General features: G+C 51.2%; 1 protein-coding gene and 1 long non-coding RNA gene across 2 annotated transcripts in view; one reads left to right on the top strand and one right to left on the bottom strand.

Annotated features, from left to right (window-relative positions):
- The window catches only part of STK10 (serine/threonine kinase 10), a 114,983-nt gene that overhangs the window by 35,199 nt on the left and 55,735 nt on the right, over nt 1-24,049 (bottom strand). The window contains exons 4-7 of the mRNA XM_027034391.2: nt 22,462-22,611; nt 7,524-7,596; nt 6,075-6,269; nt 5,412-5,493 (exon numbers count right to left, since the gene is read on the bottom strand). Coding sequence (XP_026890192.2) covers nt 5,412-5,493; nt 6,075-6,269; nt 7,524-7,596; nt 22,462-22,611 — 500 coding nt within the window. The remainder of the gene's footprint in view (nt 1-5,411; nt 5,494-6,074; nt 6,270-7,523; nt 7,597-22,461; nt 22,612-24,049) is intronic.
- On the top strand, nt 9,954-12,879 carry LOC128316443 (uncharacterized). The gene is made up of 3 exons (XR_008300371.1): nt 9,954-10,268; nt 10,488-10,571; nt 10,784-12,879. It is a non-coding gene; the product is annotated as an uncharacterized LOC128316443 (long non-coding RNA).

Raw genomic sequence — 24,049 nt, 5'->3', positions numbered from 1 at the left:
GGAGCAGTCTGGCTGCTGTGTGGTTCCAAAAGGTCTTGAGTGTGGTTTCAAAAGGGCTTACTAATCATGCGAGGCAGGAGAGTGTAGTGGTTAGAGTACTGGCTTTACATTCTGCAGCCAGGGTGCCTGGGATGAAATCCTGCTTCCACCACCACCTTGGGCAAGTCGCTTAACCTCTCTAAGCCTCAGCGTGCTCATCTGTATACTGGGAATAACAGTATGGTTGTGCGAAGCATTACAGGAAGTGCTCCAAGTATGGCAGCTATCATCCACATCGTTGTTACCGCCTCCAACACCATTTGCCGCCACCATCGCTGCCACTGTCACCACCACGACCACCGTCACCACCACCAGCAGCATAGCTGGAGAAGCCTTCATGGCTCAGTTTGCACCCCCAGCCAACCCTATTCCCTCCTGCATCCCCACAGGGCACAGCTTTTGGGACGGAGGGTAAGCATCAGTTCCCAAAGGTTCCCAAGCGTCACACTGCACAACCTCACGCATGAATTTGAGCAGGAAGCCACAGGACACTTCCCTGCAGTTGCTGAAGCAGATGTGGCAGAGGCAAAGAATGCAGGCACAGGCTTCTGGAAATACCAGGTTTTCATCAGGGCACACTACATACTGACCAAATCAGTGGCTTTTCAGCATGGCCAGGAGTCTTTCTTGAGGCAGGACAATCTGTCCCACTGCCTCCCACGAGCACCCCAGGGTCCTTAGGAAGCAGAGGCGGAAGCCATGGGGAAGAAAGCCCTCTGACAGAGGTGCGGGTGAGCTGGGCAGTTGCCCTGGATGCCAACCCTGGAACCCCCAGGCAAGTGGGGCTGACAGGGCAGACCCTCCAGTGGCTGATTAGGCCCAGAACACTGCTGTGTAAACAGCCCTGGCAGAGAAAAAGCAGAGACAACCTCCCGCACTGCCTCAGCTCGGCTACCTCCAGGGATGTGTCTAAAAAGGACAACACCCAAACCCAAACTGTCGAGGCCCAGCAGAGAGACAGAAGCCCTGCAAGGAGGGCTGGGGCCTTCCCAGGCGGGAAGCACGGTGTGTGCCAGCATGGGGACAGGCCAGTCTGGGTACACGGGTCACCGGAAAGGTGCTCAGGCACCCCTGCAGGAGGCCCACATCGGAGGGGAGCTCGGCCGTCTACTCCTTGGGGAAGAGGCACAGCTGTTCAGTGGCATTTCTGCAGGGTGCCCCACGATGCCACACAGCTGGCCAACCGGCACCTTCCCCCCTGGCCAGGAGCCCTTCTGCCACCTACACAGACATTCTTTCCAAGAGCAGGAGCCTAGCTTTCCTCTGTGTACTGAGAAAGCACCTGCCAGGGGTCCTACATGCTGAGGCTGGCTTTAGACAACACCAGATACCCCTTTCCAGGTTTCAGTTGTCAGCATCTGTTCAATTCACCCCCAGCTAACCTTTTCTCTCATTCTTGTTCTCTTTGTTCCTTCTTTCTCTCCTTTGTTCATTCGGAGAGGAGGCTTACCAGAGTGGTCAAGAGAACAGGCTTTGGAAGGAGACAAACAGGATCGATATCCCAGCTCTGTCTTTTATAAGCTGTGTGACTTTGTGCCGGCTAACCTAACCTCTCTGTGCTTCAGTTTTATCATCTGTTTGATGGAAATCTGAACAGTTCCTACTTCATAGGGTTGTCACAGGATTAAATTGGTTAACATTTGCTAAACATTTAGAATAGTACCTGGCATGGACAAAGGGTTACACAACAGTTTGTTAAGTAAAAATAAGTAACTATACTTAATGAATACTTGCTGAGGGCCCTCCCTCCATATATCAGACACTGTCCTGGATGCTTGGGACAGACCAGTGAACAAAACAGACTGCTGTCCTCCGAGAGCTGACATGCTGGTCAGGGAGATTAACAATACACTTACTAAACAAGTAAGCCATGGAAAAAAATCAAAAGTAGGGCGAGGGAAAGGAGAATTAGGAATATGTGGGGGGTGGGGTGGCAGGTTTGCAGTTTGAAATAGGATAGTTGGTGGAAGCCTCACTGAGAAGCCAGCATCTGAGACAATACCTTAAAAAGGAGAGTCATCCCTGGAAGTGTCAGGAAAACACATTACAGGCCGTGTGAAGAGCTGTGCAAAGGCCCTGAGGTAGTTGTATGCCTGGAGTGTCTGAAATACAGCAAGAAGGCCAGAGAGGCTGGCAGTGAGTGAGGGGGCCAGAAGAAGGCAGAAGGTCTAAGGGGTCAAGATGGGGTGGGTAGATCATGCAGGTCCCTGCAGGACACCGAGACTCTGGGTGATAGCCTGAGCGAGAGGGGAGCCAACGAGGGAGGGACGGGAGGTTTCCCTCTGGCTGCTGCGCTGAGAACAGACTGAAGGAGGGCAGAGAGACCGGTGAAGAAGCAATCATCCAAGCGAGAGACACTGATGGCAGCTCAGACCCGTGGCTGCAATGGAAGACGTGAGAAGTGATCGGATTCTGGACATGTTTTGAAGGCAGGGACCACAGGACTTCCTGACCAAACGGACGTGGAGCATGCAAGAAAGAACGGTACGGTCTGGGGCCTGACGGCTGAGGGGACGGGTTGCCACGGACTGAGACAGGACGGCCACTGGTGGAAGCGGAGGGCACGCGGGTGTGGATGTCCGCGTGGCAGTGGAGCGTAAACGGCTGGGCGCAGACGTGGGGCAGGTGGGGCTGCGTGGGCTACAGGGGAAAACATGACCATCGCTATAACTGGGGTGGGACCCTCGAGGTGAGTGGAGGCGGGGGACGAGGCCCTGATGCACTTCCACGGTGAGCAGTCACAGGGAAGAGCAGCCGGTGAAGGGCATGGAGGAGGAGTGACGGGCGAGAAGGTGTGGGGACCCGGAAGCCAAGCGCTGGCAGGGGTGAGGATGAGCATCGGCTGTGGCCACGGCGGCCGGGTCCCCAGGGGCGAGCACTGAGGCCGGAGTCCACCACCGCGTCCGACAACGTAAACGTCACTGATGCTGCTGACGAGAGCGACAACAAACTCAACGAGTATACACTGAGCACCTGATGTGCCGGCCACGATGCTAAAAACAGTACGTAAAGAATCTCATTCACTCACACAATTCCGTTAAGTGAGCGCTATCCACATCTCACAGACGAGGAAACTGAGGCACAGAGCGAGCGCCACTCACGTGCTGGGTGGTCAGAGCCTGGGTTACTAATCACCACGGGACACGGTCCCAAAGAATCTCTGTGCAAGGGAGCAAGTGAATCGGAAACCAACGTGAGCTCAAGGCAGAACAGGGGGTCGGAGTGGGGAGGCTGAGGGGCGGGGAGGAACCTCCCAGAAGCAGGCAGATACAAGGGGCATGAGCGGCTCTGCAGGGGGGGCACTGGGAAGCCGAGACCTGAGGTCTACCTGTCACTCAAAGCCGGGTGACCTCAGCAAGTCACGGTCTACCCTCCCACACCCAGAGATAAAGCGGCACATGGAAAAGGATGACGGCGGCCTAAGCCAGGTTTTATTGATCTCAAGGGATCTCTCCTTTCTTCTGCAACCCTTTCTGTCTCACGCTGAAGATCCCCTGGCAGGACATTTTTTCCAACTACGGAGTAAAAATTCCTGGCTCAGGCTGAGGCTTTAGGGCTGCCATGTGGGAACGGAGGACAGCTGGTCTCTTCTCCGTGGAATGTCCTGACTGTCCTAGAGGCCGGATGTTATCAGGCCAGGAGGCTCCGCTTACAGGAAACAATCGGCCCCAACGGCTACGCCCCCGCCCCCCCCCCCCCAACCTCTGGCTTCTCCACCAACCAGCACACAATACCCAGAAAATGAGGCCTCAGGATACTCCAGACATTGGAATTCAATGCATCACTCAGCAAGCTGGCCCTTAGCTAAGCACTTGACCGTATCTTCATACTTAACCCTCACAGCTACCTGGTTAAGGGGGACACTGCTATTATCCCATTTCAGAGCAAGAACAGGGTCACAGATAAGTGAAGCCAATTTCCTAGGGTCTTACCGCCAGTAAGTGGCAGAGCTGGGATTTGAACCCAGGACCTTACAACCACAGTCCACACACTTAATCGCTGTGCTGCACACCCCAGAGGGATGCGCTATAGCCCAGCATGTCGACCAGGGGCCCAGTGTCTGGCACACGGCAGGTACGCAGGGAGAGTGGCCGATTGTGAACAAAGCCTCGGTGCTTGGTGTGGCCTCTTGGTCCCTCCCCCCCAGCACACATCAGAGGCTGGGTCACACACGTGGAAGAACCAGAGGGGGCAGGGTGTGGAGAAGCAGCCCCTCCCCAGCACCCAGGCCACTGTCTCTCCATCTCCCATCAGCGTTGATGGCATGGGGACAGCAACTGGCCCACCTGAGGATGGCTGGGCAGGTGATATGTGCCACTGTCAAAACACAAGGCACTAGCCCAGGCAAAGAGCAGCTCCCAGCTGCCCCCAATATTTCGAAAAGCTTCTAGGAAACCACCATCACCTTCCCCATGCTAAGGCCGGAGGTTCCTCACATGGCAGCCAGAGGGGCCCTTGTAAGTATAAGTCAGACGCCGTCTCCCAGTCCAAATCCTCAGGGGCGCCCCACTGCACACAGGGTAAAGCTCAAGTCCTGGACCCCGCGTGACCCTGTGCGACATGGCCCTTCGTGCAGAAAAGAGTGAGCGCGGCAGCCTGCCTGCCCCCCTTTGAAGGGCCTGCTTCCTCCACCGGCCCTTAGCAAGCCGCTGGAAACTTGGGTTTGGGGAGGGGTCCACCGTGAAGGGACAGGAGTGGCTCGCTCTGCCTAAACTGTTTGCACAGATGGTATGGTTCACGCTGAACACCTGCCTTCCTTCTGGGGTCTGTGTCCTGCTGCAAAGCATCAGAGTAGTGAGCGCACTGTGGCGGTACGGGTACCCTCTCGGCAAACCATCCAAACTTCAGGTGGACAGACCACACGCCTCTCTGATCTCTGCCCTCACCCCTGGCTCGGTGCCTTGGCCTCCTAGCCCTTCCCAGCCATGCTCACAGGCCAGGCCTTTGCCTCCACTCCCCAGGACCACTTACCTAGTCCCCTCCCCCACTCTGGGTGCCTGTTCACACAGAGCCCCTCCATGCCCTCCTTTTATCGGGGAGCAAACCCTCCCAGCCCCCCTCTTCCTGAGCTGTTTTATTTTTCTCCCCCCCCTTCATGTGCACCTACCCGCTGTCTGCGGCCTGTCTCCCCCAGTAGAACATAAGCTGTTTGAGGACAGGCTCTGGGGGAGCCTCCACAAGACAGCCCTCCCAGGACAAGAGCAGGCACTCAGGAGGCGCCCAGCGAGAATCAGCTGATGAATAAATGGTTGCTCCTGTGGTCACCCGAGCTGAGGAGAAACACACCCAGCTTCCAGGCCATCTCCTGCCTCCAAAGCAAGGGCAGGGCAGAGGGGGCAGGCCGCCACCCCCGGGAGAGGGGCACCGCTTACCTCCAGAAGCTGCGCAGCATTGGGCCGGGTCTCTGGGTTCTTATCTAGGGCCACCTTCAGGAAGTCTCGGAACTCCACAGACCTGGGGGGGTGGGGGTAGGGGGCGCCCACCGGTGGCAGCAGTCAGCTCCAAGTAGGGCAGAAACTGAGAAAATTCTCCCCGTCGCACACTCTACTCTCCTGGGAGTTGTGTGCTTCCCAAACACAGCCCTCAAAGACAAAGGCGCCTTCATGAGCTAAAGCGGTGAAGGCTACGGGGTTTTCACGATGACCTTTTCATTGTGAACATCACTGTACAGACGGGATGTGGAAATCAGAGAGCAGGGACTTGCCCAAGGCCACACGGTAATACACAGAAGTGCAGGGACTTATGCCCGAGCCTCGGTTCCCAGCCCAGGGTTGTGCCATGTGGCTGCTGGGGCTCATTTAGGCACTTACTCCCACAGCGGGATCTGGCTTATGGGATCACCCAGTCTGCTTTGACGGACAACCCATGTCCAGAGCACGTGGAGGGCCCAGGTAGCTCAGAAAGGCCCAGAGACCTCCAGGCCCCGACTGCTCCCCCACTCTGGGCACTCCACCCACCCAATCCCACCTGCCCTGTGACCCAGGGCTGCTGGCCATGCAACAAACACCCTCAGGCAGGCAGGCCTTGCTCCTTACCACTTAGAAGGCGTGAGCAGAGTGGGGGGATCCGACTTGGCAATCTTGAGCAGGACCCGCATGGGGTTGAGCTCATGGTGCGGGGGTTCGATCTGGGCCATCTCAATCAGAGTGATGCCCAGGGACCAGATGTCAGCTTTGTAGTCATACGGGGTGTCCTTCATGGTCTCACACATCACCACCTCGGGGGCCATCCTGAACCAACCAAGGGATAACACAGGGCTAAGAACCTGGCCTTCATAGGCCCTTCTCAGAGACTCGGGGTCAGGACCACCACAAGCCAGTGTCAGAGAGCTGGCAGCACTCCTGAATCACGATTTGCATTGCTGTCCATCCCACTGTCTTCCTTACGATGGTCTTCACTCAGTAAGATGCCTTCAAGGAGCTCCAACGCCATGTCCCGCTGCAGTTCCCGAAGCCTACCACAAGATGGCAGCAACAATCCAGAACACAGAGTCCTGGGGAAGGGGTGGGTAGAGGCAGAGGGGAAGGTGCCCAGAAAAAACTGGGGGCACAAGGTGGGGGGTGTGGAAAGAATACACCAGCACAGACAGAACGGATGGGAGATAACAGGAGAAAGAGGAATGAAGGGCAGAGAGAGAGAAAGAAAGGGTGAGTAATAAGCAAGCAAGAAAGGAGCCTAACTCCACAATGAGAAGTAATGCACATGAAAAACAGAAAGCAGTTAGGTGTGAAACTGAGAGAGGTTTTTTGTTTGGTTTGGTTTTTTTTATTTTGTTGCCTTTTTTTTTTTTTTTTAAGTAATAGTTTGGGGAAAGAAGGAAACACAATGGCCTAGAGAAGCCCAGAGAAACTTCATAGGAGGGTAGGAATTGAACTTGTTCATCCTCACAGTCCCAGCCCAGGACCTCACATTCAATCTGTACTTGTTGAATTAATTGAGAATTAAACCATTTTCAGGGCATCTGGGTGGCTCAGTCAGTTAAGCACCCCACTCTTGATTTCAACTCAGGTCATGATCTCACAGTTCATGGGTTCGAGCCCCACATCGAGCTCTGTGCTGACAGCACGTGGAGCCTGCTTGGAATTCTCTCTCTCCTCTCTCTCTGCCACTCCCCCCCTCACACATGCGCTTTCTCTCTCTCTCAAAATAAATAAACTTAAAAAAAAAAAAAGAATTAAACCATTTTCTAGGGGTTCCCGTTGAGGTGTCCCTAATGGAGTATTTTCTATACACATCATCGCATTTCATCCTCTCAACAACCTGTGAAGTAGGTGCTGTTCTATCCCTGATTTCATAGGGGAGGAAACGGAGGGACAAGGAAGCTAAGCAACTTGGCCAACGTCACAGCACTCGTGAGTGGTGGAGACCAGGCTCAGACCCAGCAGGCTGACTCAGGAGCCCTTGACGCGGCCAGAGGTCACCTTGGGGAGTCTGAGGTTGAGCCTTCAGTCTACCATTCCCTTTCCAGAAACTGCACAACTCACCAGTAAGGCGTTCCTATGAAGGAATCTCGTTTCTGCAGAGTTTTCAGATTCTTGGCAGACACACCAAAGTCAGCTGCAAGACAAAAATCAGATACAGTATTTGATGGACATTCCTCCACCCACAGTGCTGGGGTGTGAACTCAAGAGACAGACGTTCCATGTCAATTAACAGATGCCATTTCCTATCTAGCAAATTTTTGATCATTAAAAATATATCTACTGCTGGAAGGATATATTGAGACATGCAATTTCCTTCTTGCTAATAACGGTATAAATTGAAGAGCCTTTCAGAAAAGTAGTGGGGCAATAAATTCCAAGAAACTTTAAAATATCTATACACTCTTCTGATGCAGTAATCCCAAACCTAGATATTTACCCTAATGAAATCTCAAATATAAAAAAATTATGCAGAACGATGTTCATCCAAGTGCTATTGTAATAGTGACAAATTAAAAAGAACCATAATTATTTAGCTTTCAGAGAGTGATTTTAGCCAGAAATAATTGTGCCTTGGTCAAAGCTCACTGGCTATGATACTGTCTCTGCACAAAGCTGAGGGAGTGACTTTAAAACTTCTTATGTAAGAAATAAAGAAAATAAAACTTCTCATATACTATATTGTCTTCTCCAAAAAGGACTTATGATGGCATATCAAACACACACACACACACACACAGAAACTGAGAGGTAAGAAAGATAAGGTAAAGGGTAAACAACTGAGCAGATTAAGGAAAGTGTGATGGGGCATCTGGGTGGCTCAGTCAGTTAAGCATCGACTCTTGATTTCAGCTCAGGTCATGATTTCACGTTCATGAAACGGAGCCCCGCATCAGGCTCTGTGCCGACAGCACTGCGGACCCTGCTTAAGACTCTCTCGGGGCGCCTGGGTGGCTTGGTCGGTTGGGCGTCCGACTTTGGCTCAGGTCATGATCTCGCGGTCCATGAGTTCGAGCCCCACGTCGGGCTCTGTGCTGACCGCTCGGAGCCTGGAGCCTGTTTCGGATTCTGTGTCTCCCTCTCTCTCTGCCCCTCCCCTGTTCATGCTCTGTCTCTCTCTGTCTCAAAAATGAATAAACGTTAAAAAATTAAAAAAAAAAAACAACTCTCTCTCCCTCTGCCTCTGTCCCTCCTCTGCTCTCTCTCTCTCAAAAAAGAAAAGTAAAGTGTGATGTACTGGCATATGACGGAGTATTTTATAGGCATTAAAATTAGTTTTGAAGTATTTTTATTCAGTATTTTAACACTGAATTACACGTACGAGTACATATCAATATTAAATGTTTAGTATGTATTTAACATTTGATACTATTTAACATGTATTTAAATATGTCAATATTTAACACCATATTAAGATATTGTATTTATAGACTTAGAAGGTGCAGCAGGAAAGGGGAGGACGCACAATTGAACAGTGTGTGGTCGGCTCGATGCTCCCTTCCCCCACAAAAAAAGGGCAAAATATACATGAACAGACTTGGAGGAAATACACCAACTGGCTAAAATGGTTGTGTGTGGATCATGAGACCAGGCTAAGTTTCTTCTACTTTTCTGAATTCTTCAGGTTTCCCATGATGAACATACAAGACTTTCAGGACTAACAAAAATTAAATGTATCTTTAAGCCATCCAACACAACAGCACCAGCCAGTCTTCCTTCACAAGCCCAATACTAAGAGAAGAGTCCAATGCCACATGCTCAGTTGGAGCATGTGACTCTTGATCTCGGGGTTGGGAGTTCAAGCCCCATGTTGGGCATAGGGACTACGTAAAAAAATCTTTTTGGGGGTACCTGGGTGGCTCAGTCAGTTTAAGCGTCCAACTTCAGCACAGGTCATGATCTCACGGTTGGTGGGTTTGAGCCCCACGTCAGGCTCTGTGCTGACAGTTCAGAACCTGGAGCCTGCTTCGGATTCTATGTCTCTCTCTCTCTCTCTGCCCCTCCCCGCTTGCACTCTGCACGTGTGCACGCTCTCGCTCTCCCTCTCTCTCAAAAATAAAAATTAAACAAAAATTTTTTAATAAAATAAAACCTTAAAAAAAGACTTTTTTCAAAGCATTCCATCTAGTAAGTTAACATAAACTTTTGTATGGCAGAAAAAACAGGTAAGTTTCATCTTGATTAAAAAATAAATTCAAGAGGAAGCAACACCTTGAGCAGACTGCTGCTGCTTAACTCAAAGCAAGACAAGTTGCAAAGCTGTTACAACTGCCAGCCGCCCCAGAAGCCTGTCTAGGTCTTGAAATGAGCTGGCCCGAACCACAGTCACATAACAACTGCTGTCCTGGAGAGCTTGAATCAGACCCACAATTTCAAACCAGGAAGGAGCATAATGCTAAGAGCATAGGCCTGAATACCAGAGAGCTGGTTCCAGTCTCAGCTCTTCTTTTTTTTTTTTTTTTTTTTTTTTAACATTTATTTATTGTTGAGAGACAGAGCATGAGCAGGGGAGGGGCAGAGAGAGAGGCAGACACAGAATCTGAAGCAAGTTCCAGGCTCTGGGCTGTCAGCACAGAGGCCAACGCAGGGCTCGAACTCACGAACTGCGAGATCATGACCTGAGCTGAAGTCAGACGCTTAACCGACTGAGCCACCGAGGCGCCCCTGGGCTCTTCTTTTTCATTGGTTCATTCACCTATTCATCAGGGTGCCATCTGGAGGCAGACATCAGCCAGGAGCAAACTAAGTCCTTGCCCTCGGCAGCTCAAAGTTTAGTGGTGGAAGGAGAGGACAACCGGACAAACACCAGTAAGTACATATTCCTAACTGTGTAAAGGGTGGAAAGATGGGATAGGCAGTCTACGGTCAGAGAAGTGAGAGAGAGAGAGAGAGACAGACAGACAGACAGACAGTGAGCGAGAGAGAGCACAAACAGGGAAGGAAGGAGTGAATATTAACTGAACATCTATTATGTGCCAGGCATCCATTCATTCAACACATATTAATTGAACATCTATTACGTTCTAGGTGCAGGAGTGAACCAAAATCTTCACCCTGGTGTGGCTTGCTACTCTAGCAGTAAAAACAGGCCCTCCACAAGCCCCACGGCAGGTGAGAGGCGGATGGACGGTTCTTTTAGACAGGAAGTCAAGATCTGAGGGAAGAGATTTACAGACAGGGATGACAAATGGGCTGAAGGGCCTGGAAGGGGCAAGGCAGAGTGGCTAGAGGGAGAGGAGGTGGCAGCAGAGAAGGCAGGAGACAGGCAGGGGTCAGGACAGTTAGTACACCTCTGACCCTCAGTTTCCCTGTCTGTGATACAGGGGTGGTGATTCCGTAGAACTACTCTGTAGGGTTGCCACGAGGATTCAATGACACACATGAGGCACTCAGCTCCAAGCCCAGCGCTGTGTAAATGCCCTGTCCATGGGGCACGTGAGCCAGCAGACTCAAGAATCTTAGACTGGAGCCTGGCTGAGGGTCCTGCGAATGGTCAGGAAAGCTGGTCTCTGAGCCCGGTCAAGGCTAAGTAGATGGCAGGTGCTCCGTCAGCTGATGACAGGCCCAGAGGGACCAACGGCTATGGCAAAGTGAGGTTCAAAACCAGGAAACCCAGAGGAGAACCTGGCTCTGCTGAGGACTACCTGGGAGGCCAGGACAAGTTGCCACCTCTCCGGGCTCCTGGGTAAGAACGGGGGGGCCTGCCTTACCTCCTCCCTACGGGGTCCCTGCAAACACCAAAAATGGCCAGCACAGATTTCCTAGGAAATCTTTTGGGAACAGTGTCTGCCTCTCAGACCCAGCGTGAGGCTCCCTGGAGCTGGAGGCAGGAGCCACTCCTCCACCAGGGTCTCCATTCCCTGCCTGAGAAGAAAGAGGAAAAGCAGAAACCACCACAGTTTTGCAACGACACACAGCTGGTCTCCAAGACCCTCCCTTAGGCATGAGCCAGCCACCTCTTGGATGGCGGCTACTTCCCCTTCTGCCCCACGTCTGCCCCCCAAGACGGGGCCCACCCAGGAGGGTGGGGCGGCCCCTCCCGGCAGCCCTGGGACTTCAGGCTGCCTGAATGGTGTTTACAGGAGGCATCCCCTGACAGGTGGGGGGCTGCCTCCGACAGCTCAAAGGGGCTTTTCCCCATGCAGTCTCTTCTAATGCAAACACTCCTCTGTCCTTCTCCTGTTTCACAAGGATCAGAAGCAAGGGCAGCAGGCAGGAAGGTGGGGCCTGTTTCATAAGTTATCATCTCCATAAGGAAAGAGGTCATTTCTGCTGTATCCAGAGCTGCACTGCGGGCACAGCTGGCACAGGAAGCACAGGTGAATCAATGAATGGACGGACTTTGCTAGACCGCCTCTTATGTTTGGGAAAAAATAACTGGTTTGGGGTGCCTGGGTGGCTCAGTCAGTTAAGTGTCCGACTCTTGATTTCAGCTCAGGTCATGATCTCGGGGTCGCAGCATCGAGCCCCGCATCAGGCTCCATGCTAAGGGTGGAGCCTGCTTAAGATTCTCTCTCTCTTCCTCTGCCCCATTCCCCTGCTCGCTTGCTCTCTCAATCTCTAAAACAAACTAACAAATAAATAAATAAAACTGGGTTTTAAGAAATATATTTGTTGCTTCTCCAAAGAGATTGTTAAAAAAAAAAAAAAAAGAAAGAAATATATTTGACACAGCGATTCTCTTTCTAGAAATAGATTCCCCCAAATCATGTTTATAATATATATGGAAGCTTACAGAAGCATTATTGGAAAGAGTAAGAAATTGGAAAGCACCCAGTTGTTGCCAAAGCTGAGCTGGCAAAGGAGTTAGAAAAACTGTGGTGTGGCCCAGCCGTGAACTAGTATGCAGCCCTTAAAAAAAATGAGGTTGCAGGGGCACCTGGGTGGCTCAGTCAAGCGTCCAACTCGTGCTTTCGGCTCAGGTCACCAACCCAGGGTCATGAGATCGAGCCCCACATGGGGCTCCACACTGAGTGTAGAGCCTGCTTGATAGTCTCTCTCCCCCCACCCCCCGGCCCTCTCCCCCACCTAAAAAAATACATATATCAAAAAAAAAAAAAGGAGATTGCATTTGTATGTACTAACTTGGGACTTCATCCATAACATGTTGCCCTGAACATGATGGTGATTGATGCATATGATAGAATGTACAGAATTCCAGTTGTATTTTAAAAGAAAGACATACACATACTGTGTGCACACATACACCCACAAACACAGAACAGGGTCTGTGAGGTTATACATCAAACCTAATGGTAACCACCTCCCCAGAAGCAGGATTTGGGGAGAGCACACAAGGGGGTCTTACATTTTTCTTTTAAACATTTTTTTAACGTTTATTTATTTATTTTGAGAGAAAGAGACAGAGAACGCATGTGCTCCCAAGCCGAAGAGGAGCAGAGAAAGCGAGGGAGATAAAGAATCCCAAGCAGGCTCCGCATTGTTACAGCTCGTGAGACCATGACCTGAGATGAAATCAAGAGTTGGATCCCTTAACCAACTGAGCCACCCAGGTGCCCCGGGTCTTACATTTTTTAACTTTAGATGCTTTTATTCTTTAAAATGTTTCTGATAAAGAGGACACCGCTTTTCTGGCTTAAAAAGCTGAAATGCACGTAGCAGAAGTCTTTTAGGTTTGTGGGTTCTTGTTTTTGCTTTTTGAGTAAAACCCAGTGGGAGCCAGGATGTGGTGAGAGAACTTCACACTCGCCGGGGGTGAGCTGTGCACACTGGACGGAGGGCACACTGACTGCAGGGATTAGCAAAAACCTGACACGCTGCACACGCCCAACAGTTGTAACAAACACTAATATTTACTGAGAACTTGCCAGGTGCACGGCACTGTGCAGACTTCTGCACATCACTTACATCTTTCTCTGCAAATCATTTTGCATATCATGCGCATATATATATCCCTGTGCAGATCATTTATAGCCAGGACCCTCGGAGCAGGGAAAATTATTATCCCCCTTCTCTACAGATGAGAAAACTGAGGAGCTTGCAGATGGTTACCCAGCTCTAAGGACAGACATATGCTAAGTCTGTGCTTTTTTTTTTTTTTAATGTTTATTTTTGAGAGACAGAGACAGAGTGCAAGTGGGGAAGGGGCAGGGAGAGGGAGACACAGAATCCAAAGCAGGCTCCAGGCTCCAAGCTGGCAGCACAGAGCCTGATGCGGGGCTCGAACCCACGGACCGTGAGATCATGACCTGAGCTGAAGTCGGATGCTTAACCGACTGGGCCACCCAGGCATCCCGAAGTCTGTGCTCTTTACCACTATCAGGTTCTACCATTCTGTGCACAGAAAAAATACTGAAAGGAAGACTAGGGTGGTGCATTGTGGCAACATCAGGAATGACTTTCACGTCCTTCTTTGTGGGTCTTATTCCAGACTGTCTGGAATTCTAGACTGTCCAGACTGTATCAATCTATATACTCGTTTATAAATATGTTTTTCTTATGACCAAAGCAATGCTGCTTATCAAAAATCCAAACATTTACAGATTCGAAAGTCTCCATAATCCTGGCAGGGATAAACACTTTAAGTGTTTGCTGCACACAGCTCCACGTTTATTTACATAAATAAGAAGTATATGCGTAAATAAAAATACTTTTGAAAAATAAAACCAGATGAAGCCTACTATCTTGCAGCTTGTGTTTTGTCCCTTCACGGTGTGTACATACATTTTTACAAGAGATTACACATTTCCTACAATTTTCAGTAGCTGAAGAAGACTTCATTGTAGGATAGTACCATAACTCTACAGGAATTAGCTGGATCATTTCTCATTTCTTGCTGTTACAAATATTGTTGCAATGGGTATCATTGTACGTATCTTCCTATACATAAATCCCACATATTACTTTTATAAACAAAAAAAAATCACACAATGTAAGAAGTTATATATTATACACACACACACACACACACACAGAGCCGTGAACTTAGACTGTATGGAGATATGTAACAGAAACTCTCATCTGTCCCCTTAACTGCAGATGACCAAAAGAATCCAAGGTAAGAGGAGCCTTTTCCCAGATAATGTCAGGCCAGTTAAAGGCAAACCGCCTTCCCTCCTGGACCCTCTACCCCAGGCCAGTGAGTCTATAGGCCAGCATGGTCAGGGCGTACCCTGGGATTTAGGTCTGAGAACCTTCTAGGTGGTCCTCAACCACAGGGTGCTGTGTGTTCCAGGATGTTTGAAAGTGGGTGGGGGTGGTCTGGCTGTCACATGAAGGCGAGTGTTCCTGCCATTTCACGGGGGAGAACCTCCTAAGGTAAAAATGGTCTCATCTAAAATGCCAGCAGTGGTCCCGTGGACAAACGCCAGCCAGGGTCCTCATGGTGCCAACAGGGAAGCGAAACCTAGAGAGGGTGAGGGACCCGCTGAAAGTGAGCTGGGGACAGGAGAAAACAAAGGCTTTGCCCCCAGCCCTGGAATCCCACAGGCCTTCCTCCTCAGGATTACAGCACCAGCTCATTAACAGGGAGGCCCCACCACGGCACCCAAGTGACTTCTCTGAATTAGCAGCACGGTCTGCCTCTCCAGAAGGCAGCTTTCCTGCCTCTGCTGTCACGGAGACAGCACCTGGCAGGAAAGCGAGAAGATTCTGTGATCTGAGACAAACTGCTTCATGTTTCTGAGCCTCAGTTTCCTCATCTAGGAAACAGGCATCATATTAGGTAGCCAAATGTGAGGCTGACCGAACTGCTCTATTTTTCTGTTTCCATGTTTATTTTCTTTTGTTTATTAGATACACATGACCACTATAGAAGCCTTTGTTTTCCCATTCATTCCGGTCCACGTTCAGCCTCCCAGCCCCGCGGCCTTCACTGACTCTCTCTTTCCTCCCCTACATAACCCTGTCTTTTTCTGGTATTTTCTCCCTCAACCTCAATTACACATTCAGAACTCTGTTCTTGCTTCCAACAGGCTGTGCCAGTCTATGGGGGACAACAATTTGGTTTTCTGGTCAGTGCAAATCTACTTTCCTTCTGGAAAACCATCCAACCCACCCCAACCACACTCTTCCATGGGGAGGACGAGGGAATGGGGTGGGTTAATATTTCCATATTGCTACCTGACCCCTCTTCCTTCTCAGAGAAGCCCTCCTTACTGGACCTTGTCGATTGATCCAGAGGGTCTATGCCCACACCAACATGGGCCAATCAGAATCCTTCACTGGGATTTTTTTTTTAATATTTATTTTTGGGAGAGAAAGAAACAGAACGTGACCAGGGGAGGGGCAGAGAGAAAGGGAGACACAGAGTCCAAAGCAGGCTCCAGGCTCTGAGCTGTCAGCACAGAGCCCCGACGCAGGATTCAAACTCATGAACCCTGAGATCACAACTGAGCCAAAGTCAGACGTTTAGCTCACTGAGCCACCCACACACCCCTCACTGGGATTATTAACCGGAGACCTGAAACGGTGAGGTTCCGATGATCAACCTTCAGAAGATGATGCTGGGAAAATTAAAACTAGCCCTAGCCAGATGCTTTGTGGAGGGGGCTGGTCAGAGCCTAACCAACGTGCACAGAAAGGCAGACCAGAGAGAGTCTCAGGAGCGTTTGTGTTCCAGGGTTCAACTGCCCTGGATGCCCAGGTGATCTCTTCCCCAACACAGAGGCACATTCTCCTGTCTGCCTTCGATCACAGGAGAACAGTTCTCATCATTTGTTGCTACAATAAGGTAATGGTTAAGCACGTGGGCTCTGAAGCCAGATGCGCTGGTCTGAGCCCCAGTTGTGCCTCTTACTGGCTGTACGATCTGGAGTTAAGTCAACCTCTTTAGACGCCAGGTATCTCCATCTCCTTCTGTAAAATGTTAGCAGTGGTCTTTAAGGACGAAATGAATTACTACATATCAGACACCGGCTCGGTACATGATAGTCATAGTGAAAGAACCAGGTCACCAGCCCGCCGGCTGCAGCAAGCAGGAATTCCGGGTTGGGGGTCAAGGTGGGGGTGAGGGGCAGGTAATGGGTTCCCGCCAGGCCCACTTGCCTGGCCTCCTATGCATCAAGGGGACTTTGGGAATCAGGAATCCTGCAGTAATCATAACGTGGTAAAGTGACGACAATGCTGTAGAAACTACCACTGACTGGTACCCAGGTCCTGGGCTGAGCATTTTGACTTTTAGGCCAGTCTGGACTCCTGCTTAGAATGTGAAAGACTCTAAAAGTAAAATTCTCCTCCCATCTTCAGAGATGCACCACTGGGGAGAGGAACACAGACTCTCCAGAGAAGAGGGAACACTGTCTCTCATAGCAGCGTCTCTGAAATGTCCCTAGGTCCAAGAAGGAAACCTAACGTTTGCTGGCCCCTCTCTGTGTAGATGCTTTTTAAAAAATGTTTATTTTTGAGAGGGGGGGGAGGGGGAGGGGCAAAGAGAGACAGGAAGAAAGAGACAGAACCCCAAGCAGGCTCCACACTGTCAGCGCGGAGCCCGACACGGGGCTCGAACCCACGAACCCGCGAGATCATGACCTGAGCTGAAATCAAGTGTCGGACACTCAACCGCCTGAGCCAGCCAGGCGCCCCACCTGCAGATCCACGCTCTGTGTGCACGGTCTCACTACACTGTCATACGAATCCCGTGAGATGGGAACTGTTACCACACTCTTGACTTTGAGAAACTGATGCCCAAAAGGGTGAGGTGACTCACCCAAGGTCACCCAAGGTGACATGGCAGATCCGGGGCCAGAACACGGTTCTTCAGACCACAGCGTCCACACCCCACCGAATATCCCAATGGTCTCTGGGCAGCAGGCGTGCTTCCTCTCTCTCTCTCTGCGCCTATGGGTTCCCACTGGTCATCAGAAATAGCTTCCCCCCACTCAGAGCGGGAGCTCGTGCCTTCCTTGGCAATGACCAAATGAGCCTCAGGGAAGTCTGGTATGAACAAGGAAGAAAGCAAAGTGTCTAGCAGCAGAAAAGGACATAACCCTGAGCCTCCCTGTGACAGTACATTGCATACTTCACCCGACTGGTCCCAACTAACCCTGAGAGGCAATCTACTGTTACACCCATTGCACAGATCGAAGAACTGAGGTTTGGATAGTTACGTACGGTTCTCCGGCTCGAGGTGGCAGAGCCAGGACTTGAACCGTGCCTGTCTGTCTAGAGCCCACGCTCTGCTCAGCTCTCCCTGCTGCTTTTCACTCTATTCCCACTCCACTGAGAAGCCTGGGTGTGGCCCTTGCTTGGGAGAGAGATCTGCTAAGCAACTGTCTTATGCATCCCTGAGTTATATAAGGACATGGGGGAGAGGGGGCCTCAGGGCCCGAGGCAGTCTCAACAAGCCAGCAAGAGTCAGTCAAGCTGCCACTGTGTCTCCCAGGCCTCCTCCGCTGCTCCGCCAGGCTGCAGATTCCAGGCCCAAGGGGGTTGGAGAATTTTCCAAAACAAAACAACAGGCCCCGGCAGGCGTGCACATCACGGCTCCCAGGGCTCCGTGAAATCGTGTAAATACTCACACTCAACTCTCCCTGCACTTTTTGCCTTTTCCATTGGCTTCCTGGTGTTCTCAACTGCATATGCCAAGTCATTTGGAAACCTGATGCACCCGTCTGCTTCCATCCGGCCCTCTGCTAGGCTCTGAGTGAGATTCTGGAGTCCGCTCGGCGTGTCAGTTCAGTGCCCTCCAGATTTAGGGGGTGTGTAGGGGGAGATGGCAACGGGAGATGAGAACCCCATGGGGACACCTCAGCCCAAGGCTGCTGGGACCCTCCCTCCCTCCCTGCCCCGACCAGGGCCTCTCTGCTCTGACTGGCTGGTCCTGACCCAGGTTTGCTGTGTGCTGCCTCCTCCAAGTGAGAAGTTCTTGAAGGATGGAGCTGAAGGTTTCCCTTGAACCCCTCGGAGCACAAGAGGCTCTCTTCTGCCCCCCCCCCCCATACTCCCTGAGCCTGAAGGCAAAGGCACTCCCCAACCTGGCCCCTCCCTGACCGCCCACACTCCACCCCTGAATGAGCCCAACCACTGGCAGCTGTGAAGTCAGAAAGACCCGAGTCCCAACCCTGCTACTTCTCCTCCCTCACGGTCTGAACTCAGTGTCCTCATCTATGTTGGGTACAGTCCCTCCCCTCCCCACACTCCTGCCCAGTACCCCCTGGAGTGCAGATTAAATGACCCATCTAGAAAGTGCCTCCTCTGATGGCTGGCATCTAGCGGGTGCTTCATAAACCCAGTTAAGTGTGCATTATCTTTTTTTAATGTTTATTTTTTATTTTTCAGAGAGCATGGGGAGAGGGGCAGAGAGATGGGGCGGGGGGGGGGGGGGGAAGAACAGGATCCGAAGTGGGCTCTGTGCTGACAGCAGAGAGCCCTGACACGGGGCTCGAACTCACGAACCATGAGATCATGACCCGAGCCGAAGTCAGATGCTTAACTGATTGAGCCAACCAGGTGCCCCAATGTGTATCATTTTTATTATCAGTCCCCCCAAAATATTCTGCTGCTCTTTACTTCCATGCCCCTGCCTGCTAGGCTCCTTCTTCCTGGCTTGCCCTGCCCAACCTGGTTTACCTGGCAAATACCTACCCGCCTTTCACAACTCAGCTCAAACTACCCTCCTACCAAAGCCTCTTCTAAACCCACACCTCCAGGCTCAGGTGGAAGAACCGAGCCCCCCACCACCATAAACTCCCCACTCCAGCCCTGATGCTCTCAAGTGTCTCCCCACTGCCTGGGAACTCTGCAGGAGCAGGAAGGAGACCAGAATCTCACTCCCTTCCAGTTCCCAGAGCCCAGCACAGGGCCTGGCACACAGCAGACACTTAAGGAAACAACAGTAATGACAGCTGGCCTTTACAGAGAGCTTGTTACACATACACCTGCTTGTAACTGGTATCACAACCTTCCAACAGATGTTTTATTATCATTCGCATTTTACAGATGCAGAAATGGAAAAGCAGCGAGGTTAGGTGGCTTTACCAAGGTCACAGACCTAGAGGCAGACTTAGGATTTGAACTCAGGACTCTCCGACTAGAGTGCATGCTCTTAACCATTCCAGGTAAAAGAAGGAATATGGAGGAAGAAGAGCCACAGGGATGTGAGCTGACCCCCGGAAGGTACCAGGACATAGCACAGGGTGTGACCCTCCCTGCTCACGCCTGGTCTGAGAAACTTTTTCATACTGCTGGTTTCAAGACAGAACCAACCCTACCCTCTGGACAACAGAGCATTTCTAACAAGCTGCCAGGTCAGGCTGCTGCTACCACCAACCATACTTTGGATAGCGAGGGTCAAAAGTGGTGGTTGTCACAGTGGTCCCATCAGTACTGCTGCACGTGGGAGCTTATTAGAAATGCAAGTTCTGGGGCCCCTGAGAAACTCAGTTGGCTAAACTTCCGACTCGTGATTTCGGCTCAGGTCAGGATCTCACGGTTTGTGGGTTTGAGCTCTGCGTCAGGCTCTTTGCTCACCGTGTGGAGCCTGCTTGGGATTCTCTCTCTCCTTCTCTCTGCTCCTCTCCCATTTGTGCTCTCTCTCAAAATAAATGAGTAAACTTTAAAAAAGGAAGGAAGGAAGGAGGGAAGGAGGGAGGGAGGGAGGAAGGAAAAGAAAGAAAGAAAGAAAGAAAGAAAGAAGAAAGAAAGAAAGAAAGAAAGAAAGAAAGAAAGAAAGAAAGAAAGAAAGAAAGAAAGAAAGAAAGAAAGAGGGAGGGAGGAAAAAGGAGGGAAGGAGGGAGGGAGGGAGGAAGGAATAGAAGGAAGGAAGGAAGGAAGGAAGGAAGGAAGGAAGGAAGGAAGGAAGGAAGGAAGGAAAGAAAGAAAGAAAGAAAGAAAGAAAGAAAGAAAGAAAGAAAGAAAGAGGGAAGGAGGGAGGGAGGGAGGGAGGGAGGGAGGGAGGGAGGGAGGGTGGAAGGAAGGAAGGAAGGAAGGAAGGAAGGAAGGAAGGAAGGAAGGAAGGAAAGTTCTTGGGCCCCACCCAAGACAGAAACGCTGGCGTTAACACCCAGCAATCTGAGTGTTGGGAGCCCTCCAGAGGACTAAAATGCACTAAGTCTGAGAACCCACTAGAACTGCATCCATTTTGTAAGGCCCAGCCCCACCCTAAGGATCGAAGCACTCATGGAGAGGAGTGCGGTGATGTGGGCGAGCCCTGGGAAGCAAGCCAGCGGGCCCTGGGGTCGGCCCTGGCTCTGTCCTTACCAGCTCTCTGACCCAGGGCAGGTCCCCACCCTCTGAGCTTCAGAGCCCTCAAAGCAAGGATGCTGGGAGCTGCTCTCCTGTGGCAGAAGACGTACTAGATGATTGCACTGCACCATTTCTGTTCCAACCCTCATGATGATCCCTGTGTTCTCCATCACAGGGACTCAACGCTGGTGCAGTTTCTTGTGGCCATGATGCAAATTGTTCCTTACAGCTACGCAGGTTACCACTAGAGAAAGTACAATAGTGACGTTCCTATGCTGGAAGGACACGGTCGAGGGAGGGGGAGAGGTGCGGACGAATGAGTGATTTAGCCACCAGGAAGGTGTTACTAGAAAAGAGCGGAATGAAGTCAAACTGTCTCTCTGTCACTGACAGACAAAACATCTCTCTGTCCGGACACCCTTCCACTGGCAGAGACGTATGCACATGTGATCTGGGAGGACAACCAGTGCCAACTTCTGGAGAATGAGATTGGAGGGACTTCCAGGCTCTCCCCTCCCAACGTTCCTGTACTGTGTAAGTTTTGGATAATAAACATGTATGATTTTCCATCAAACAATAAAAGCCATTAGTTAAGAAACAGCATTACAGAGGCGCCTGGGTGGCTCAATCGATTAAGTGCGTCGGACTGGATTTCGACCCGGGTGGTGAGCTCACGGTGGTGAGATTGAGCCCCACATCAGGCTCTGTGCCAGCAGCACGGAGCCTGCCTGGGATTCTCTCTCTCCCCCTCTGCCCCTTCCCTCTCGTGTTTACACTCTCTCTCTCAAAATAAATAAACAAACATTTTTTAAAAAAGGAAATAGCATTATAAGCATATTATTGATCAATGCAGGAGTAAATAGGACAAGAGTTCAGTGTCATTGGTGGAAATGGATGGGGAAAGAGGTGGTGGTAGCAGATGAGGTGTGCCTGTGTTATTTTGGTTAAAAAAAAAAAAAGGTATTAAAAACACAAAGAAATTCTCACACCTGCTACAACACGGATGAACCTCAAAGACATTATGCTGAGTGAAACAAGCCAGAAATGAAAGCACAAATGATTACACTTATAGGAGGTCCCTAGAACAGTCAAAATCGTAGACAAAATGTAGAATGGAGGTGACCAGGGCCTGGAGGTGGGGGTTAGTGTTTAATGGGGACTGTGTTTCAGTCTGGGATGACGGAAAGTTCCTGGAGACAGATGGTCGTGATGGCTGCATGACAACGTGAACGTACTTCATGCCATTGACCTGGACACTTAAAAACTACACTTCAAAGTTAAGGTGATCAATTTTATGTCACATGCATTTTACCACAATCTGAAAACAAAAAAAAAAAAAGAAAACCCAAGGAGAGAAGAGACGAAAACAAAAAAAGGTTTGTTTCGACACATACGCCTGACGTCCTATTTTCTACCTGCGAACGGAGGCGGACTCGTCCCTCTGTCCGCCACTCTCACTCAAATTCTCTAGATTAGAAGCAGGAGCAAAAGGGTCAGACCAGCGCCTCCCACAGGACACCACCAGCCTCATGGGCAGATCCCTGGTGAGGGGCCGTCCTGGGCGCTGGAGGATGGTGAGCCCCAGATGCCAGGGGTCTCCCTTGTCCCTAGTTGTGACAGCCAAATGTTCCTGGGCGACAAAAATCACCCTCAGTTAAGAACCAGTGGGTGAGACCGAGCCAATGGGAACCATCCTGTGGCCCGGGGCAGGTGGCGGAAAGACCAGCGACATCTCGGGCCGCCGTGGGAGTGAAGATCCCACACGCACTCCCTCCTGCCCACAGAGGCCAGGCTGACAACCCCCAGGCGGGCCCCGTGGGGCTCTGCCTTCCTGTCCTCACCCACAGACACCCCGTACCCAGCCTGATGTCTCCCTCGAGGGTCATCAGCACATTGCCAGCTTTCAGATCCCGGTGGATGATCCTCTTGCCGTGCAGAAAGTTGAGGGCTTCCAGCATCTGGCGGCAAACCACCTGAATCTGGGGCTCGGTGAGGCCTCTGTCCAGCTCTGGAAACAGACAGGGGAACCACTGTCAATGCAGTGCCCACTACAGGCAGCTGAATGTCAAGTTCATGCCAGGTACAAGAAATACAAAAGCCCCCACCATTACTGAGCACTTGACCACGTACCGAGTTCATTTCTAAACACTCCACATGTTACCTGTTTTGTCCTCAGAGTAACACTATGGAGCAGGCACAATTATTACCTCATTTTACAGAGGAAGAAGCCAAGGCTCAGAAAGGTCAACATACTTGCTCACGGTCACACAGGAAGAAATTCACCGATCTTAGATTCAAGCCAGCCAGTCTGGCTTTAGAACTCAGGTTCATATCAAGAGGCAAAGATCCATTCTGCAAGCAGACAGTCAGTGACACTTACACCATGTCAGGCTCCGTGCCTGGTGCAGGGACACGGAGAGGCACGTGGAAACGGTGAGCAATGCTTGGAACAGAGTGGGATTTGGATGAGGGTTGGGGGTGGACAGGATGGGCAGCAACCCCTTCTGCCTGGGAATTAGGAGGCTCCCCAGGAGAAAGGGGACACATTCAAGCTGTGTCTTGTATGAAGAACAGGTGTTTGAGAGGCGAAAAGGCGAGGCCAGGGCATTCCAGGTCAAGGAAGCAGCAGAAGCAGAGGCCTGGAGGCTGACACGAGCTGGCGTTAAAGAAACGTCCGCTGGCTGGTGGTGGTGTTGGAGGAGCGAAGGTGCTGGAAGGTGAAGGGCTAGTGGGAAGGCCGTCATCAAGAGCCTCTTGTGCGCGAGTCAGGGAGAGAGACACACACACACACACACACACACACACACACACACACACACAATGTACAACCTTGTGTCTGCTTTTTAGAGATGGCAGGACCCTTCTCTGAGCAGGTGGGGAGCACTAAGAAGGGCATTCCACACAGGGAGCAGAGCACATGCAAAGGGCCCTTGTTGACTAAAGGGGAAGGATGAGGGGAAAGCAAATCAAGGTCAGAGGTCAGAAGGGCCTGATTTTGCAGGACCTTGCAGGCCATCTATGAGGGTTGCACTTTATTCGAAATGCAATGGGCAGTCCAGGAGAGGCTCTAAGCAAGGCAGAGACCGTCTGATTTTTGCATTTAAAAAAGTCTCCCTCGTGGGGTGAGTGAGGAGCTTGCAGGGAGCTCGGCGGCAGGCCATCGTGGTGGTGCAGGAGGACAAGAAGGCGGCCAAGGCTTCGAAGAGGAAGCATTCTCGACTCAACGGGTCAGGGAGGTGGGAACGACAGAAAGTGGGACTGAGTGGGTGTAGGGGGGGAAGGGCGTGAGAAGATTCAAGGTCAACGTCCTGTGCTCACTGCCCCACTGGCTAGCGGAATTATTTAGTTCTTGTTGCCACCAGGCCACCTGTGCTGCAGGGAGCTCCCACCGCCCTGCCTGCTGGGTCCTCCGGCTGCAGGTTCCAGGGCTGGCCGGCCAGGGCACT

Source organism: Acinonyx jubatus, chromosome A1 (assembly GCF_027475565.1).
Source record: "Acinonyx jubatus isolate Ajub_Pintada_27869175 chromosome A1, VMU_Ajub_asm_v1.0, whole genome shotgun sequence".
Taxonomy (NCBI): domain Eukaryota; kingdom Metazoa; phylum Chordata; class Mammalia; order Carnivora; family Felidae; genus Acinonyx; species Acinonyx jubatus.
This window is presented reverse-complemented; position numbering and strand designations above follow the sequence as displayed.